The 15,136-nt window shown below is 37.4% G+C and overlaps 1 protein-coding gene across 1 annotated transcript in view; it reads left to right on the top strand.

Annotated features, from left to right (window-relative positions):
* Positions 1-14,889, top strand: part of LOC149543116 (NADH dehydrogenase ubiquinone 1 beta subcomplex subunit) — a 31,014-nt gene extending 16,125 nt beyond the window's left edge. Inside the window, exon 5 of the mRNA XM_089798022.1 lies at positions 14,519-14,889. Coding sequence (XP_089654148.1) covers positions 14,519-14,530 — 12 coding nt within the window. The 3' untranslated portion in view covers positions 14,531-14,889. The remainder of the gene's footprint in view (positions 1-14,518) is intronic.
* Positions 14,890-15,136: the final 247 nt, after the last annotated feature.

Here is a 15,136-nt window from a genome sequence, read left to right on the forward strand (position 1 = left end):
AATGGAAAGAACTATAGCACCTGGAAGCAGAGAATGATGATGATCTTCGAGTATTGTCGCTTTGAGGTGCTTGTTCTGGGTACTGAGACTCGTCTTACCACAGTCAATGCTACCACATACCAACATTGTAGAACTTTTTTGCTCATCAAGAATGTCTTGTCTGTGGATTTGGGAATTCCAGCTTCCATAGCTTTTGCTTCTCTCTTTCTGTGATAGGTGTTGCATGCAGGTGATTCTTGGGAGTTGTGAGGTTGATCTTTCATCAACTTCAATAGGCCGGTCTTTGTTTTTCCTGGGTGCATCACTTTTTGTGCCTCAATTTTCAAGCCAGTGGAATCAAAATCTAATTTCAGATTCTTTGTGGGTTTTTTGAGCTCTTACCTAGGTGTCTCTTCAAATTTTCTGGCTCTTCCATCAATCTATCTTGAAGTTTGTGCCATCTCAAAATTTTCACTTTTTTCATTGATAAATGTGCAATGGTATCTCTCACTAATCTCATGCTGAAAGGTAGTCAATGATTTAATGGAAAGAACTACAACATCTGGAAGTAGAGAATGATGATGATCTTCGAGTATTGTCGCTTTGAGGCGCTTGTTCTGGGTACTGAGACTTGTCTTACCACAGTCAATGCTACCACATACCAACATTGTAGAACATGCAGCATGCCAACATTGTAGAACATGCAGACCTCTCTAATCAACCCGAGGCTGCCTTTTACGCTTTTTGAGGACATGCAAATTTCTGTTTTTTGATGATAGATTGACCATTAAGAGAGGGTATTACAATATTAGATAGTTTCTATTTTCTCTCATTTCGGTCTTTTTCTAATGGTCACTCTTTTTGTAATGTTTTCATAAACTCCTGTTCGTTATGGAAACTTTCTTTCACTCTACAAGAATGTTTCTATTTCCTCTCTCTTGTTCGTTATAGACACATTCTCTTGTATCTCGTATATATAGATCATTCATGATCTTTGTTTAATAACAGACTCATTATTTTTACCATAATATTTGAGTCATGTCAAGAAGTACGCTGCTAGGAACTAGCAAGGTACAAGACCTTATTCACACCAACAATTAGAAGAAGAAGAGCAGAGGGATTAATTTTTTTACTAGACCAACAAGAATTGACTACCGTCTCTCTAACATGCTTAAGAATTTATTATTTAAAATTTAAAGAAAAAATTCAGTACCTTTATCTACCTTTTTAATTAATGTCATCTTACACCAAAACCCTGATACCTGAGCCAAATAAAAGTGACAAGCCCAAAACAGATGCTTTATAGCAACAATTCTTCCTGCAAACTGGAAGAACAGTCCTGTAGTTTCTCTGCAACATTAACAAATTTCTCTTGCAGTTTCTACAAAGCTATTTTTGTAATTGTTGCCTTGATTCTAATATAAGTTCTCACTATCTCTTGATTAGCTTTCATAAATTAATTTTAAACTTAAGTCTTGACCTAAGTTTATTCACACTGATTAAGATTGTAGATCCTCTCAACATGCTTATTGATTTAGTGAGACATACAATTGAGTAAGATCTTAAAAATTACACACAAATTGACAAAGCATCAAAGGCTAATTCAAGTACAACTTCAATATGATGATGATCAGATAATGTGAAGGTAACACATTAACTGCCTTATGTTTGAGTATGTGTAAATTTTATTTATTTCTTGTCAATGCTCACACCAAATATACTGCAGCTCTCTTGTCATGCTTGCCTTCCCACAAAGGACAAATATTTTCTACTGTCACTCCATTTTACACCAGTAAAATAACTCGTTTCCTTTCTAGTCAAAAATACATTGGCAAACCCCCTATTTGCCTTCAACCTTGCTGTAAACTCCCTCCATGATCCTGGGAATAATCTTCATGCGACCAGAACTGTACTCCCACAACCTAGTTATATTATAACAATAGAGCTCAAGTTTGGGGGGGGGGGGGCAAGGTATTAGCTCAAATCCACATAAGAATTAAAAACATTTGTTATCACTTAAACCCTTGTTTTTTTCGCTTACCAAGTTTTTAGTGTGCCAAGGTGAGAACATATGGAGACTAGGCTGAAGACAATGGAATCACATTGAAAGATATTGGTAGCTATTCAATTGAAGTACAGTATAAGAAAAGTGATAGATCGATCCACCAAATTAAATTATATGCAATTGGAAATGTTTCAACACCTAAATTGTATATTAGTTCATTTGATTTTAATACATGCCAAACATGGTAGGTAATATTTTGAAAAATAAAGAGGATCTCGTAGATGAATTACCTTATATGAGATGTCGAATCCTGACTAGACTAGACTAACCATTTTAAATACATAGAAGGGCTGTAGATGAAATCCAAATTGCCAAAAAGTAAGGTAATATGGGAAGGTTGCCATTATTTTTACTGATTAGCCTCCAATATGCATGTTCAACCCATATTGGTATGACCTCTATTGGCCCCACAAACATCAAACAAATTTTGTAATGAGACTAGGAATAATGTGCATATATCTAGAAGATGGTACGACCTGAAAATTCTAGTATGATCATCACAAAATATCACAATAAAAAACAACAAATAGAGGTTGGCAGTTTGGTAAAAAATCTGTAAGGACTTTTGGGCATTGTTCCCCCATTTTTTGCTGTTTTGTTTTGCTGTTGTTTAGCTGGTGGTTAGTGTTCGATCTTTCTAGCTAGTTGGTTTTGTTTTGTTAAGGGTTTCTAGTCCCTTCAAAACAAATTTTCCTTCAATAAAAAACAAATTAATCTAAATTAAAGGCATATTCTAGAAATAGAATGAGAATGAGCAGGAAGAGCAAGAAGAGTGGGAATTGTGCATCCACTAGGGTTTCTAGTGATTCAGATGAGAAAGGTGACTGAGATGAAGATGGAGATAACCATATTTAATTTGAAGACTGGTGAATTAGGGTTGGTTGTGCATTTTGTTGGGGAGGCACTCTTTTTTTGTGGTTTTTGTCTCTTGTTTTGTAGGGTTCCTCTGTGTTGAAAGCTCCTAGGTCTTTTTCTGCCGTGTGGCCTTTTCCTTGTGCGAGCTGTGCATTGTGGTGGCCTTTTGGCAGTGGCGGTGCTGTTTGGTGGGCATTTTTCTCTGCAGACCTTCCTTTTCTTTCTGTCTTTTTGTGTTGGGTGTTTGTTGCTGTTTTTGGTTTGGCTTCTCCTACCATTTTGTGTTCTTGCCAGCTTTTGTTTGGGTGGTTTGTGTGTTTTGCTGGCTTCTTGGTTTGTGTCGGCATATGAATCCGATTCGGGCACGTGAATTGGATCCGTGGATTCACAATTTTTTTTTCTTAAATAGGATTCGTGGAGGATTTGTGAATATATATATATATAATGTATATTTCTCTCAGTTTTTAGTATATATAGTGCATAAAAGGGTCATTTTAGGACTAGAAAGATTTTTTTTTTATAAAAAAAGTCATATTAAATAACTTAGACCCACTTAAACCCGTCGATCCTTGAGGAATCGCATTGGATCCTTGAGGATTCGTGCCTGGATTCATGTAGATCCGGGTAGGATCCTTGTTTTACACAGTGGATTCGTGGGCCACGAATCTAGACGAATTCACTGTGTAAAACAAGGAGCCTACTCGGATCTGCACGAATTCGGATCAGACCCAAATCCAGATTCGGCTTGGAGGGCACTAATCCGGTAATTGAGGTTTTCCTCTCTGATTGCTTGGTTTGTTTTTGTGCTTTGTTCTCTCTTCTTTCTTTGCATGGTTGCGAGGTTGCATTCTTTGCCTATGGCCCTTGATTTGGTGTTGGTTCCCTTTTTTCCCTGGGTTCTATGGTATGATGTTCTGGGTTCTTTTGGTACATGATCCTTTTGTGCTGTGTGTGCTCGTGTTGTGGCTTTCCTTTGGTTGGTGTTTATATTATTTTGGTGTGGGTTTTTCTTTTGCCTTGCCTTAGGGCTGTTCCCGTTTGCTTTGTTGGATTTTTTGCCTCTTCTTGGATGCTTTTTTCTGTTTGTGTTGGGTGCCTTCTTTGGTTTTGCTTTTTGTTGTTGGCAGGAGGTTGTTGCTAGTTTTCAACATTCAAGGGCTCTTTGGGTTTGGTTTGTGGGGGCTTTTTTTGCTTCCCCTTGTGGCCAGTGGTTCTTGCTCCCTTGTCTTTTTAGGGTTGTTTGTTCTTGGCTGGTCTCTCCTCCGAGAGGCTTCTATTGAGGTGGAGACCATACCTATTGAGGTGGGGCTTCTTCTTGCAGTCATGATGTAGGCTCTTTTGGCTATTTTTTTCCTTTTTCTTGTGGTCTAGTGAGGTGGCGATGTATCCTATGGAGGTGGATTTTTGCTTCTGAAGAAAGCTAAATGGTGTTTTCATCTAGTCTAATCCTGGTTGTGGCTGCTTGAGGATAGGAATGATTTGGGCTCTGGTTTTTTTCTCAGGTTGACTACTGCTTTGCTGATCCTTTTGAGGTGGGATCCTCTCCTATTGAGGTGGAGAGGAGTTTTGCTTAAGTGTGGTAGACTGATTGGTGGATTGCCTTTGTTATCAGATGTTGTTTGGTTTTGGGAGCCTTTGTAAAACCCATGTTGAAGGTTTTAGCCTTTCAAAACCCTATTGTCCCTTTGTGAATGTTTACGGAGTGGGGGTTTTGTTGGCAGTGGGCTGGCATCCCTTACAAGATTTGCGACTTGGCTTAATTGCCTCCTGTGGTTCTATAAGACTATTGGTTGTATTGGGCATTGACAAGTCGATCTTTTAGTGCAGTGGCAACCCTAACCTTTGTAACAATTGGTATTAGAGCTTGGTCATAGGTTCAAATCTTGCAAGCCATGGCGAGTGACGCTAGGAGGGGGATTGTTGGCAGTGGGCCAATGTGCCTCGCAGGATTTGTGAGATGGCTTAACTGCCTCTTGTGGTTTTATAAGACTATTGGTTGTATTGGGCATTGACAAGTCGATCTTTTGGTGCAATGGCAACCCTGACCTTTCTAACAGTTTCCTTCTTGTTCTATCCTTCTAGGCTGTTCCTTTGGAGGTGTCCTCCTCTCCTATTGAGGTAGGGAGGAGGAGCTTCATTGGAAAGTGGCAAACTATCCGGTAGGGTGCCTCAATTGTTGGCTAGAGTATGGTTGTTGGAGCCATTTCAAAACCCAATCTTAAGGTTTTGGGGGACTTGTTAAAACCCAATGCACAGGTTAAAGCAGCTTACCCTTGGTTCGTGTTTCTTCCAGTGAGTGTGAACTGTTTATTGTTTTAACTGGTGGTTGGTGAAAGTAAAGGTTATGGGAGCTTTGTTAAAAATCATGTACTTTTAGGTTATGTGTGCTTGGTGAAACCCATGTGTTGTTTAAGGTTAGGGGAGCCTTTGAAAACCCTGTTCTTGGAGTTGTAAGATTATGGACTGTTGTTATTTCAGCTGGTGATGTATGTAAATATTTTTCTAGGTTGCCGTTCTTCTGCTGATGGTTAGCTGCTGCTTTGAAATGATAGTCCTAATGCACAGCTGTTTGTTGTTGATGGGTTCCAGATCCCTCTCAAATAAAGGGTTGGGTCCCCTTCAAAACCTGTTTTTCCCCTAATGAAAAACAAATATAGACTGACATTCCCTATAGGAGGTACAGCTGGCTGCAAAGGTATGGTCAGACAATAGACCATATTTTTTAGACAAAACACTATTGCTGCTCCCTACAGATCAGTGTGGACCTTGTTTTCCATAACACAATCACACAAAAAGGTGCTTTTGAGAACTGCAATTGGAGAAAGGAAGTTGTGCAACCAATAAACACAAGGAGTCACCTAAAAATCACATTATCATTTGTTCTCGGTATGATATGGACTTTGCAAGATATGTATGTCCTAAAAAGAAGAAATCTCCAACTAACTTTGAGGATCAATAACGGTTTTGGCATCCAAAATAACATACAATTGGCAATCATATCTTACATTTTTTAGTACTACTGCACAGTTAGAATTTAAACAATGTAAGCTTGTGGTATTACCATAAACTAGAGAGGCCTGCAAAGGGCTAAATCTCAAAACAAATTGGAAACGATATCATTTTTCCTTAAAGAATAGTTATAAATTGCAGGATTGTTTTCCCGAAAGGGCTTTTTGTTTTTTGAATCGATCTCATTTTTATTTGAAAAGAATGGGTTTTCATCTTCTTTTCCTGATGGCAAAAACCTTTTGGATTCGCTGAAGGTTCAGGAAAAAAACCCTCTTAGCTTTGAGCTGCTGATTTATATAGCAGAAATAACACAGTAAACAAAATAGATCACAGAAGACACAAAATATAAATGTTACCCTGGGAAATCCCTCCAACTCGAGGGGGAAAACCTTGCCACACTATAAAATCACCTTTATTGAATAGTAATGAGAGTTTGATTTTTACAATCATCAATAGACTGAATCTCCAGAAACAGCAGAATAATAATACATTATATGCCAGACAAAATAAAAAAAGTCTGAAACAATACAACACCGCAATATAGCTAATCTCCGATTCTACACGAAAGAATCTCCATAACATCCGATGAACTGAACACAGAAAGATGTTTTTTTTGGCAGAATATACAGAATGTTGTGGGAAAAGACCAAACCAAAACTTGTGAATAACAGATAAAAATGGAACAGAATCAAGCTTTCTAATATGAATGGGTAAACTCTTCATTGTCTACCATTTCTCTCGATACAGCTCCAACTTAGTGAAGCTAAATTAAATGACGACAATCCAAGCCAAGTGTTGTTAGAACAGGAATTGTTACACGTTCTCTAGACATCCAAACTACTACATGTTCATCAAATATTCAAACCGCTTCATATTATGATATTCCATAATGCCTCCACCATAAGAGATAATCTATAACTGCTGTGACAAGTCACCCAATCACTATTACACAAAATAATTGGCTCTTTAATATCAATCGATATATTCGATCATTTCCTCCCCTAGAAGAGATAAGAAACATTCAGATGTCTTCGTTGTGAATATACATACCACGTAGGATATAGAAGCCCAGCAAATTACAATATGCAATGGCAGGCTTAGACAGAAGATTTTTGCAGGTATGTGTTGATGCGAGTTTTGTATCACTTACATAACATATTAGCAATTGAACATTTGACACGGAATATCAAACATACAATTCCTCTCTTGAAAAGTTAATGCTCATGAGACATGAGTATAACTCCAATGTTCCTTACACCGTTGGATACTCGCTTAGTTTTATCGATGTGATTTGCTGTTAATCACGTAGGCGGCCTTACGCTATTCATTTGAGGATGACTTGGACTTTGGTGGAATGATGGAGATGACGACTCGGTTTGTGAAATGTGCGGAGGCAGATAATGTTGATGGTCGCGATGATGGAGGGTGTGTTTGCCGATGATAATGTTGATGGGAAAGCAATGGTTGTGGAAGGTGAATGGATGAGTTCTATCACTTGATCTACTCTAACTTTCTTCTCTCTAAACTTCAACTACCCAACTATTCACTATTCTACTCCTACTCCAATGAATGGAAGGTTAGCAAATGGACGGGGATCGAACCTAATGAGAGCTGACCAGTGGCCTCACTTCCACAAGTGCAATGATTCAAAGGAAAAATAAACTAGTTTACCACACAAAGCTTCCCAACTAGCCGCTAGGATGCTAGTGGCCTAGTATTGATCCCTATCAAACATTTACCAATGCTACCGTACAACTATCCATCTACTTCACTCCTACTTAGCAACTTGAAATGAAACCAACTTTAACAACTTGAAAAAAAATCTAAGTGGAAGTAGAAAACATGCAATAATACCCAATGTTTTTAATCAACATGCAAATCGCAACAATGAAAAAGAGAGCAATTTTGGGCAACAATTTCTCCGACACTTTACAAATGAGAGCAAATGGCCTTTTATAGGGGCCAAAAATACAACGAATGGTGGAGATCAAAACAAGATCAACGATCCAGATTGGACCCTCAAAACCCTAATTAGGGTTGCCACCCCATCGGCCAATGAGAAGACGCCACCTCATCAATGGACCAATGAAAAAAGTGCAAAAAGTGGCAACCAATGAGAAGGCACCAAAATGGTGGCCAATCAGAAATAGACACGTGTCGTATTCTGGAAGAAAGGGAAATTCGCCTCTTGGGCTTACATCAAATGATCTTCTAATATAACTCTTTCTTTTTCTTTCATCTTCTTAGCTAAGGAAATGAACTTAGCTAGCCTTTCGTTAACTTCTCCCATAGGAGGACAGGGTGTGTGCTTTGCCCTGAGTTCCGCTGACTTCGCCACGCCACTTGCTGCTTGTAGTATCCTTTCGTGATCCTTCTCATATTCTTTCTCAAATCCAATAAAAGCATTGAGAGAGGAAAGGGTGCCCAAATGCTTTTTCTTGATAGCAACCTTTCCCAACTCATCCAACTTCGATCTAAAATTTGTCTCGTTGACATCTTCTTTGCCAAGGGGGATTGTCCTTCCTTCAGTCTGTCCCTCATCCGTATCATGTCCACTGTACAGATATTGGTGTCGGTTATTCACTTCATTTTCGAGAAGAAGGAAGTTTTGGACGTCATATCCTCTTTGTCTTTCTTAGTGTTCGCTCGCTTGGGATTCTTACTTGCACTATCATCCTTCATGCTCGTCGCCCTATTATGGGATGGTAGAGTGGTGGACCAAAAGGCAAGAAGAACCAAGCGGAGTAATCCTTAGACAAGAACGAAAGATGGATGTCAGCTTAAGCACTCCTTGCAACTCTAGATGATGAAAATTCACCTTAACCAGTAAACTTACAGCGACTTTTCAGAACTTAGGATATGACTTTCAAGAAGTTCAAATCCCTTTGCAAATTAGAAATTTATCATGCAATTCACCTCCAAATAAAATTTTCCAACTTAGGGCAAAAATTGCAGCCACTTGCAAAAATCAGAATTTTATCTCCCACAAATTTTGGCTCCCACAAATTTCGCCCTCCACAAAATTTGCCAAGCAAGAAAAGTGCAGATCTGCTCTTGCAAAATCACCAACGCCTTGAGAAGGAGAAGTGAAGTGAGGAAGAAATGGGAGAGAGGCCTCCTCTTATACCCAACTTTCTTCTTGGACCCTGGGAGAAAGAAAAACAAATAATTAATGCAAAATTATGGCCCACAATTAAATACTTAACCAAAATTAATTTTGCCATGATGAAAATTAACTTTTAAAATTGCCAATTAGTTTTAAATTGCAAAAAGAAATTAAATGGTGCCTTGGAGATGTTAAATATTTTCATTTAATGAGGATTTAGTAATTAATACGTCATTAAAATAAGATTTTGGCTAACCAAAAGCCATTTTTCAATATTAGATTACCAATTTCATTAAAGGCAAAAAGTTTTCAAGACAATTTTAATCTATTAAAATCAATTTTTTGCAATTTCTTACCCAAATCGATTTTGCTATGCCAATAAATTTATTTATTTATTTAAATTTTTTTTTTTTTGGACAAAAATAAAATAAAATTTCTTCTAAAGCCAAAAATCGATTTTTGCAATTTTATTTCACCATCACAAAAATTAGTCTTTTTCACCAAAAATAATCAAGATTTTCTAAAAGACCAAATTTAACAAAATTTTCATTTTTGAAAATTATCCAAATTTACGCAATTATATCCAAATTTTTAAAAGAAAAATGTCTAATTACAAAATTTACAATTTTATCCTACCAAGTGTTGCTCTTTAAAATTTGTTCGGCTCAAGGATGAAATTGGTGGCTCTAGAAAATCAAGTTGAAACCGGGTGAAAATAAATCTAACCTTCTCCCCATTGGCCCTGAAAGTGTCCAAGGCTCAAAATTTTCAAAACTCAAAATTGTTGGACAATCCAAAAATTTGCCAAGGCGATTAGAAAAAAGGGGGTCCCCAAAGATTTTGGGGCGATGGTGTGAAAACTTCACAACAGTATGCAAAAATATCTCTTGAAGCTACATATCACTAACATGGTCCACATTTGGACCATAGATGGACTTGTCACAAGTTGGCTGATAGCTCAGGTACAACTCACTACAACAACAAATGGATGGTCCTTGGTTCACATCCTAGCTGGGCCATGGAAAAGGCTTAACATGTAATTAGAGTTAGGTTGCTAGGATCCTCAATCACCCATTGTGTGGCTTAAGGGTGATGTTTGTGAATGAGCCACCCTTATAGTCTGTGGGTTGACTAGTCACAATTGGGCTACAAGCTTAGTGGTACTGCTCCCCAACAACAAATGGGTGTTCCTAGATTCGAGTACGAGCTGGTCCACGAAAAAGGTTTATCTTGCAAAACTCTAGTATCATCCACTTTCCTCTAAAACGATTGCTTTGACGAAATCTATTGATGTAGAGTCTTTGATGTATAAGACATTTTTAATTGAGAAGTCAAAGCAACACCACAATGTAGTCATCACTTGCCTCTAGGCATATTGTTGACTATTACAAAATCTCAACTCAAGTCTACAAGAGAAAAAATTCATAAAAGTCATGCACAAAACCGCACTACAAATTGCAAATGAAAAATCATCTGCCATACAACTCTGCAGAAATTCATGTAAAATTGAGGTGAATGTTCTTGATGTAGCATAAACATATCTACAAAGCTGAATGTTTGGTACCTTTTTGATACACGAGCATCCTAGGGAAGTCAGCAACCCTATATATAGGGGCTTTGTGCTTGAGTTCGTGGAGTTATGATTCGCACAGTTCGGAATCTGTTCGAGGTATATTGCGGAACCTTTCCTTAAGTGTGCGTGATGTTTGAAGTCATCGTCTTGGAGTTAGTGTCATTTTAGTGGTTGTTGGTAATGTGTTCCTATTTACTAGCAGACCTTGGAGTTTGTATTCGCGAACTTTGATCCAAGGGAGTTGGTGTATGTGCTCTTGGATTGGGATAGTGGGATGGCACGTGGACCTATGTATAAGTGCGCGTATTCTTAAGTGGTCTTATGCATTATGCTTTGTAAACTTAAGGCCTATCCTGAGTATTTAATTTTATGTCATGCACTTAATGTTTGTTGCAAGCTGATTGGTGGCTTGAGGGTTAATATTTAATGAAGGTGTATTTAATTAATGTAATTGCAACAGGCCGACTTATGGCCGTGCAAGTATTTAAGGAGGGCTTGGGTAGTGTTGTAGGCATTTGGATTTTGGGAGATATCGTCCAACAAGGAGAAGATATGTAGCAGAGGAGCGAACTTTGAGCAGAGCTAGTAGCTAAGTGTGGCTTGGGAAACAAGAAGGTTGCTTGGTGGCTTGTGAGCACGAGTTTAGTGGGTTGGATCTTGTGAGATCTTGCTGAACTGTTATTGTAATTGTTGATGTATTTGGCTGTAACCCGGAAGGCCTTACAGCCGGGCATGTTGGATGAAAATCTTATAATGAGAATTGGCATTGTGTGGATCTAAATCTCTGTGTTATTGTTTATATTCCGCTGTGTGGTTGTTTGCTGGAGGCTAAGACATCTCCTTTGGGGACTCTCCTGCCTTGCGCTGCATCACTTTTGGCAGGCAAACATAAATACCATTAGACCAAGGAATTATTGAAAATCATTACAGAAGTCCAAAAATAAGGAGAGGTTGGCAGAAAAAGATGCTAAACCTTTACATGAAGATTGTTACCAATCTACCACACATCTGGGTTAACACTAAAATTTGTTGACAAAAGATGTTGGGGGACACTGATATTAGCTACTCAAAATGCTATACTGTGGCACATTATGTAACACGTTCTGAACTTCACAACTTCAAAGCTGTCACCAATCAGCTGAACTTCATCAATAATACTTATGATTTCCATTCTTCAAATAATCCTCGAGGCAACCATCACTAATGATTTGACTTTAGAGGTTTGGCTAGTTTCAGTCCTTCAAGAAGAATTAATGCTTCCTCATCATTGTTTATCTTAGAGCCAAAAAGAATGAACATTCTTTAATGAAAGAGCTTGATGAAGACCTTAAAACCACCCACACATCAGCTGGACCTTGGTTGCCTTTTGTCTCTCTATTAAATTTGAGTTTAATGAACCTAGTTTGAGGAGGTTGCCATTTGACTTTAGGATGATTCTTATTTACCTTGGTAACCCCATTAATTGGGGATTTTAAATTTTTACCATTTAATTCTAAGATGTTATTTTTCTCGATTACCCAATTAATTGGGGATTTTAAAATTATCTCTAAACTACTAATATCTTTTCTAGTAAAATTATGTTGATATAATTTAAATTATCAAATAAATATTTTAATCCTGATTTTACATTCAAAATATTATCAATTAAAAAGTAAAAGTCACTAATTTGAACTTAATCACAATTTCCTGATTTGGTTAGTTGACAAGGATCTTCTCAACAATTTGATTGTCCAATTACTATTTGGCTGTGGCTCTGAAGGTCAGTCCACTGAACTTTTCTACATAGCTCTGAATTCTGCAGGGAGACAAAAATATCTGGCAGGCATTTGTGCTATCTTGAAACCCACAACATTTTATAACCTTCATTTCCTTTGTGGAAGTATAATTATTTGATGTAATTAATTCTCTGTAGTGAAGGTTATTGAAAAAAACCGAGTTTTTGGTATTTTCCATATCCTCCTTAAAATCATAGTATAAAGTACTGCTGGCAGCTGCTATAGTTTTCAATAGGAGGGAACTGGGTTTTTCTCCAATGATGAAACATAGGTATGGCAATAATGCATCATGCTTCCTCAGTCCTTAGGTTGTTGTGAATATTGACCCTGAAGTGCAATTGAGCTGAGAAAGAAGAAATTATATGCATGTAGTGCTTTGATCCATTTGATCATCAGATTGGATCCCTTTTTCTAAATCTAGGTTACCAGGTTTGCCGGTCCCAGGCACTGGTCAAGTTCCAACTGTGGGACAAACCTGGGCAAATTCAGGCAGACTGGGCATGGAAAAGTAGGCTTTTTGACCATTTGTTTTGTATTTTCCTCAATGCCTCTGATAACCATTCAATACTTGCATATCCCAATCCCAGGTAGTCTCAGTGCATAACTGAGCATTCTTTCCTCAATTTCAATACTTAAAGTGAGCAGTTCTTCCCAATTGATCGTAGTTCCTAAGCTGTCAAATGTCAAAGCCATTTCTGAATTATTGTGGAAACAATTCAGTTCTAACTGGCTGACAGACACTACAAATGGACCGTCTATGCAACTTCTATGTTGTCAGACCACTCTATTAAATTGGGAAGATCAACTTGATATTATTTTAATACGTTGTCAGTCGTAATGATCCAATAGAAATAACAAACACACCTATTGACTGGTTAATGCAAGGATTGAAACCTTTGTCAATTTCTGGTTTTTGGCAAATTTTCACCTTCTCAAATCCACTGAATCTTTTGCACCTTGTATCATGCTCAAGTGTAAAGCAAACACTAGGAAATAATCATGAATGAGAAAAAGAAGTGTCGAGAGGAACAACCAACTTGAATGTGAAGTAGTGTATTGATAAATGCTTGGGTGTAAACCTAAATAAATGAACCACTCATATTTTGATAGGAAGACTCCTTTTTCTGTGTCCATTTAGTGAAAGTGTAAGTTTTTCTAAGACTATTTTATATGCTGCTCTGTTGAATCACATTATTTCTATCAGAGGAAACCATTCCATAAATATTGGTGGTGAAGAGATTGACCGTGAGATCTAAATGTCAAGTTCCGGGTAAACATAAGGCTGCAGGATGAGGTGAATAGAAGCTTGTAGATGGTTTTTAAGACAATATAATCTAACACAGACACGTGCATGCACAACAGTTGTGTGTTGGAAAAAGGATTGTGCATACATTGTTGTTTGCAAAATATAGAATAGGAATGTCAAATGTTTTGTTTATCATGCATAATGCATAATGAATGTCTCTTTCAATTCACAACTACCACACTAGGCATTAGTTGACGTGAAGAGGCACATTTTAAACTTCACATCAATGTGGACTTCGTTGTGGTGAGTTGATGAATGTGTGGGAATATTGGCAGCCAATTTCTTTATGGATATGTAATCCTAAATATTTGTAAAATTGACAGATATAAAATATGCAGCTAATGCCATCAATCATACTTTTCCAAGAAGATAGCATATTAAAAAATCTATGAAAAGGTTTATAATGTGGGCTACATTTGTGTTTATAATAAGTTCTAATAATTATTTGTTATATATTTGTGGTGATTCTTTTTAACATGGATCTGTTATGGGCTCTTAGAAGTATTTAAAATGTTCAAGGTGATAATTCCACCACAGTATTAGTAATAACAATGTAAGGATTTGCACCTCAAGCCTTTTATGCCTCTCAGTGCATTCCAGGACCCTACTATAAGATTTGCTCTAGTTTTAATATTTAACTTCTACCCATTTGGATAATTTTTGTTGTTGCCCCAAAACTTTGAATGCATGCTATCTTGACTAATTCTGACTTCAAATTTCTTGAAGTATGCAATTCTGAAATTAATGACTGGGATTATTTGTTCTCTTTCTGGTAAATGTTGAATTCTTAAAATATCCCACCTTGAGGCTGAACCAACATGACACTTACCATTTGTAGTTGATTTTGCAGGATTCTCATTAAGATCTCAAAGTGTTCCCAATGAACAAAGTTTGATACTTGATATTTATTGCTAAAACTCTTCAGCACACTGTGTTTTTATGTTGAATCTTCAATAGTCAGTCCTCTATCAAGAGGACTTTTCTATTCTTGGCTGGGCCCTGCAGGAAAAGGAACTGCATACATTAATTTGTGTTAGCCTGCTTCCTGGGCTTTTAGTTGATGTCAATCTTTTGTGGATTAATGATTTTACTGTTTTGAATCTAAATCTTATGACATTGTAAGTGATTGTTTGGTGACTTGTTACAGTGGATATAGAACATGAGCAATTTTCCTGCTCTGAAAAGTTGAATTTCTAGAATCAGTTTCATTTTGGTTGGTTACATCATTATGTTGATTTTTTGTTGATTTCATGTTCCAACAGTGGATCTCATGATTATATTACATGGGGATGCACCCCATATTCTTGGCCCTCTAGGAAATGTCCCATAAATGTGTTCCCTGCCATTCCCATCTGGTCCCTGAATTGTGGCAGGAACATTTTGAAAACCAACACAAGTCAATTTTTTTTAAGACAGCAAAGTTACAAATCCAGGTGGTCTTTGAAATTAACTAATGGTTCTAAGCTGG

The sequence above is a fragment of the Cupressus sempervirens genome, chromosome 8 (genome assembly GCF_028749045.1).
Source record: "Cupressus sempervirens isolate cs-2001-9-10 chromosome 8, ASM2874904v1, whole genome shotgun sequence".
In the NCBI taxonomy this organism is placed as follows: Eukaryota; Viridiplantae; Streptophyta; class Pinopsida; order Cupressales; family Cupressaceae; genus Cupressus; species Cupressus sempervirens.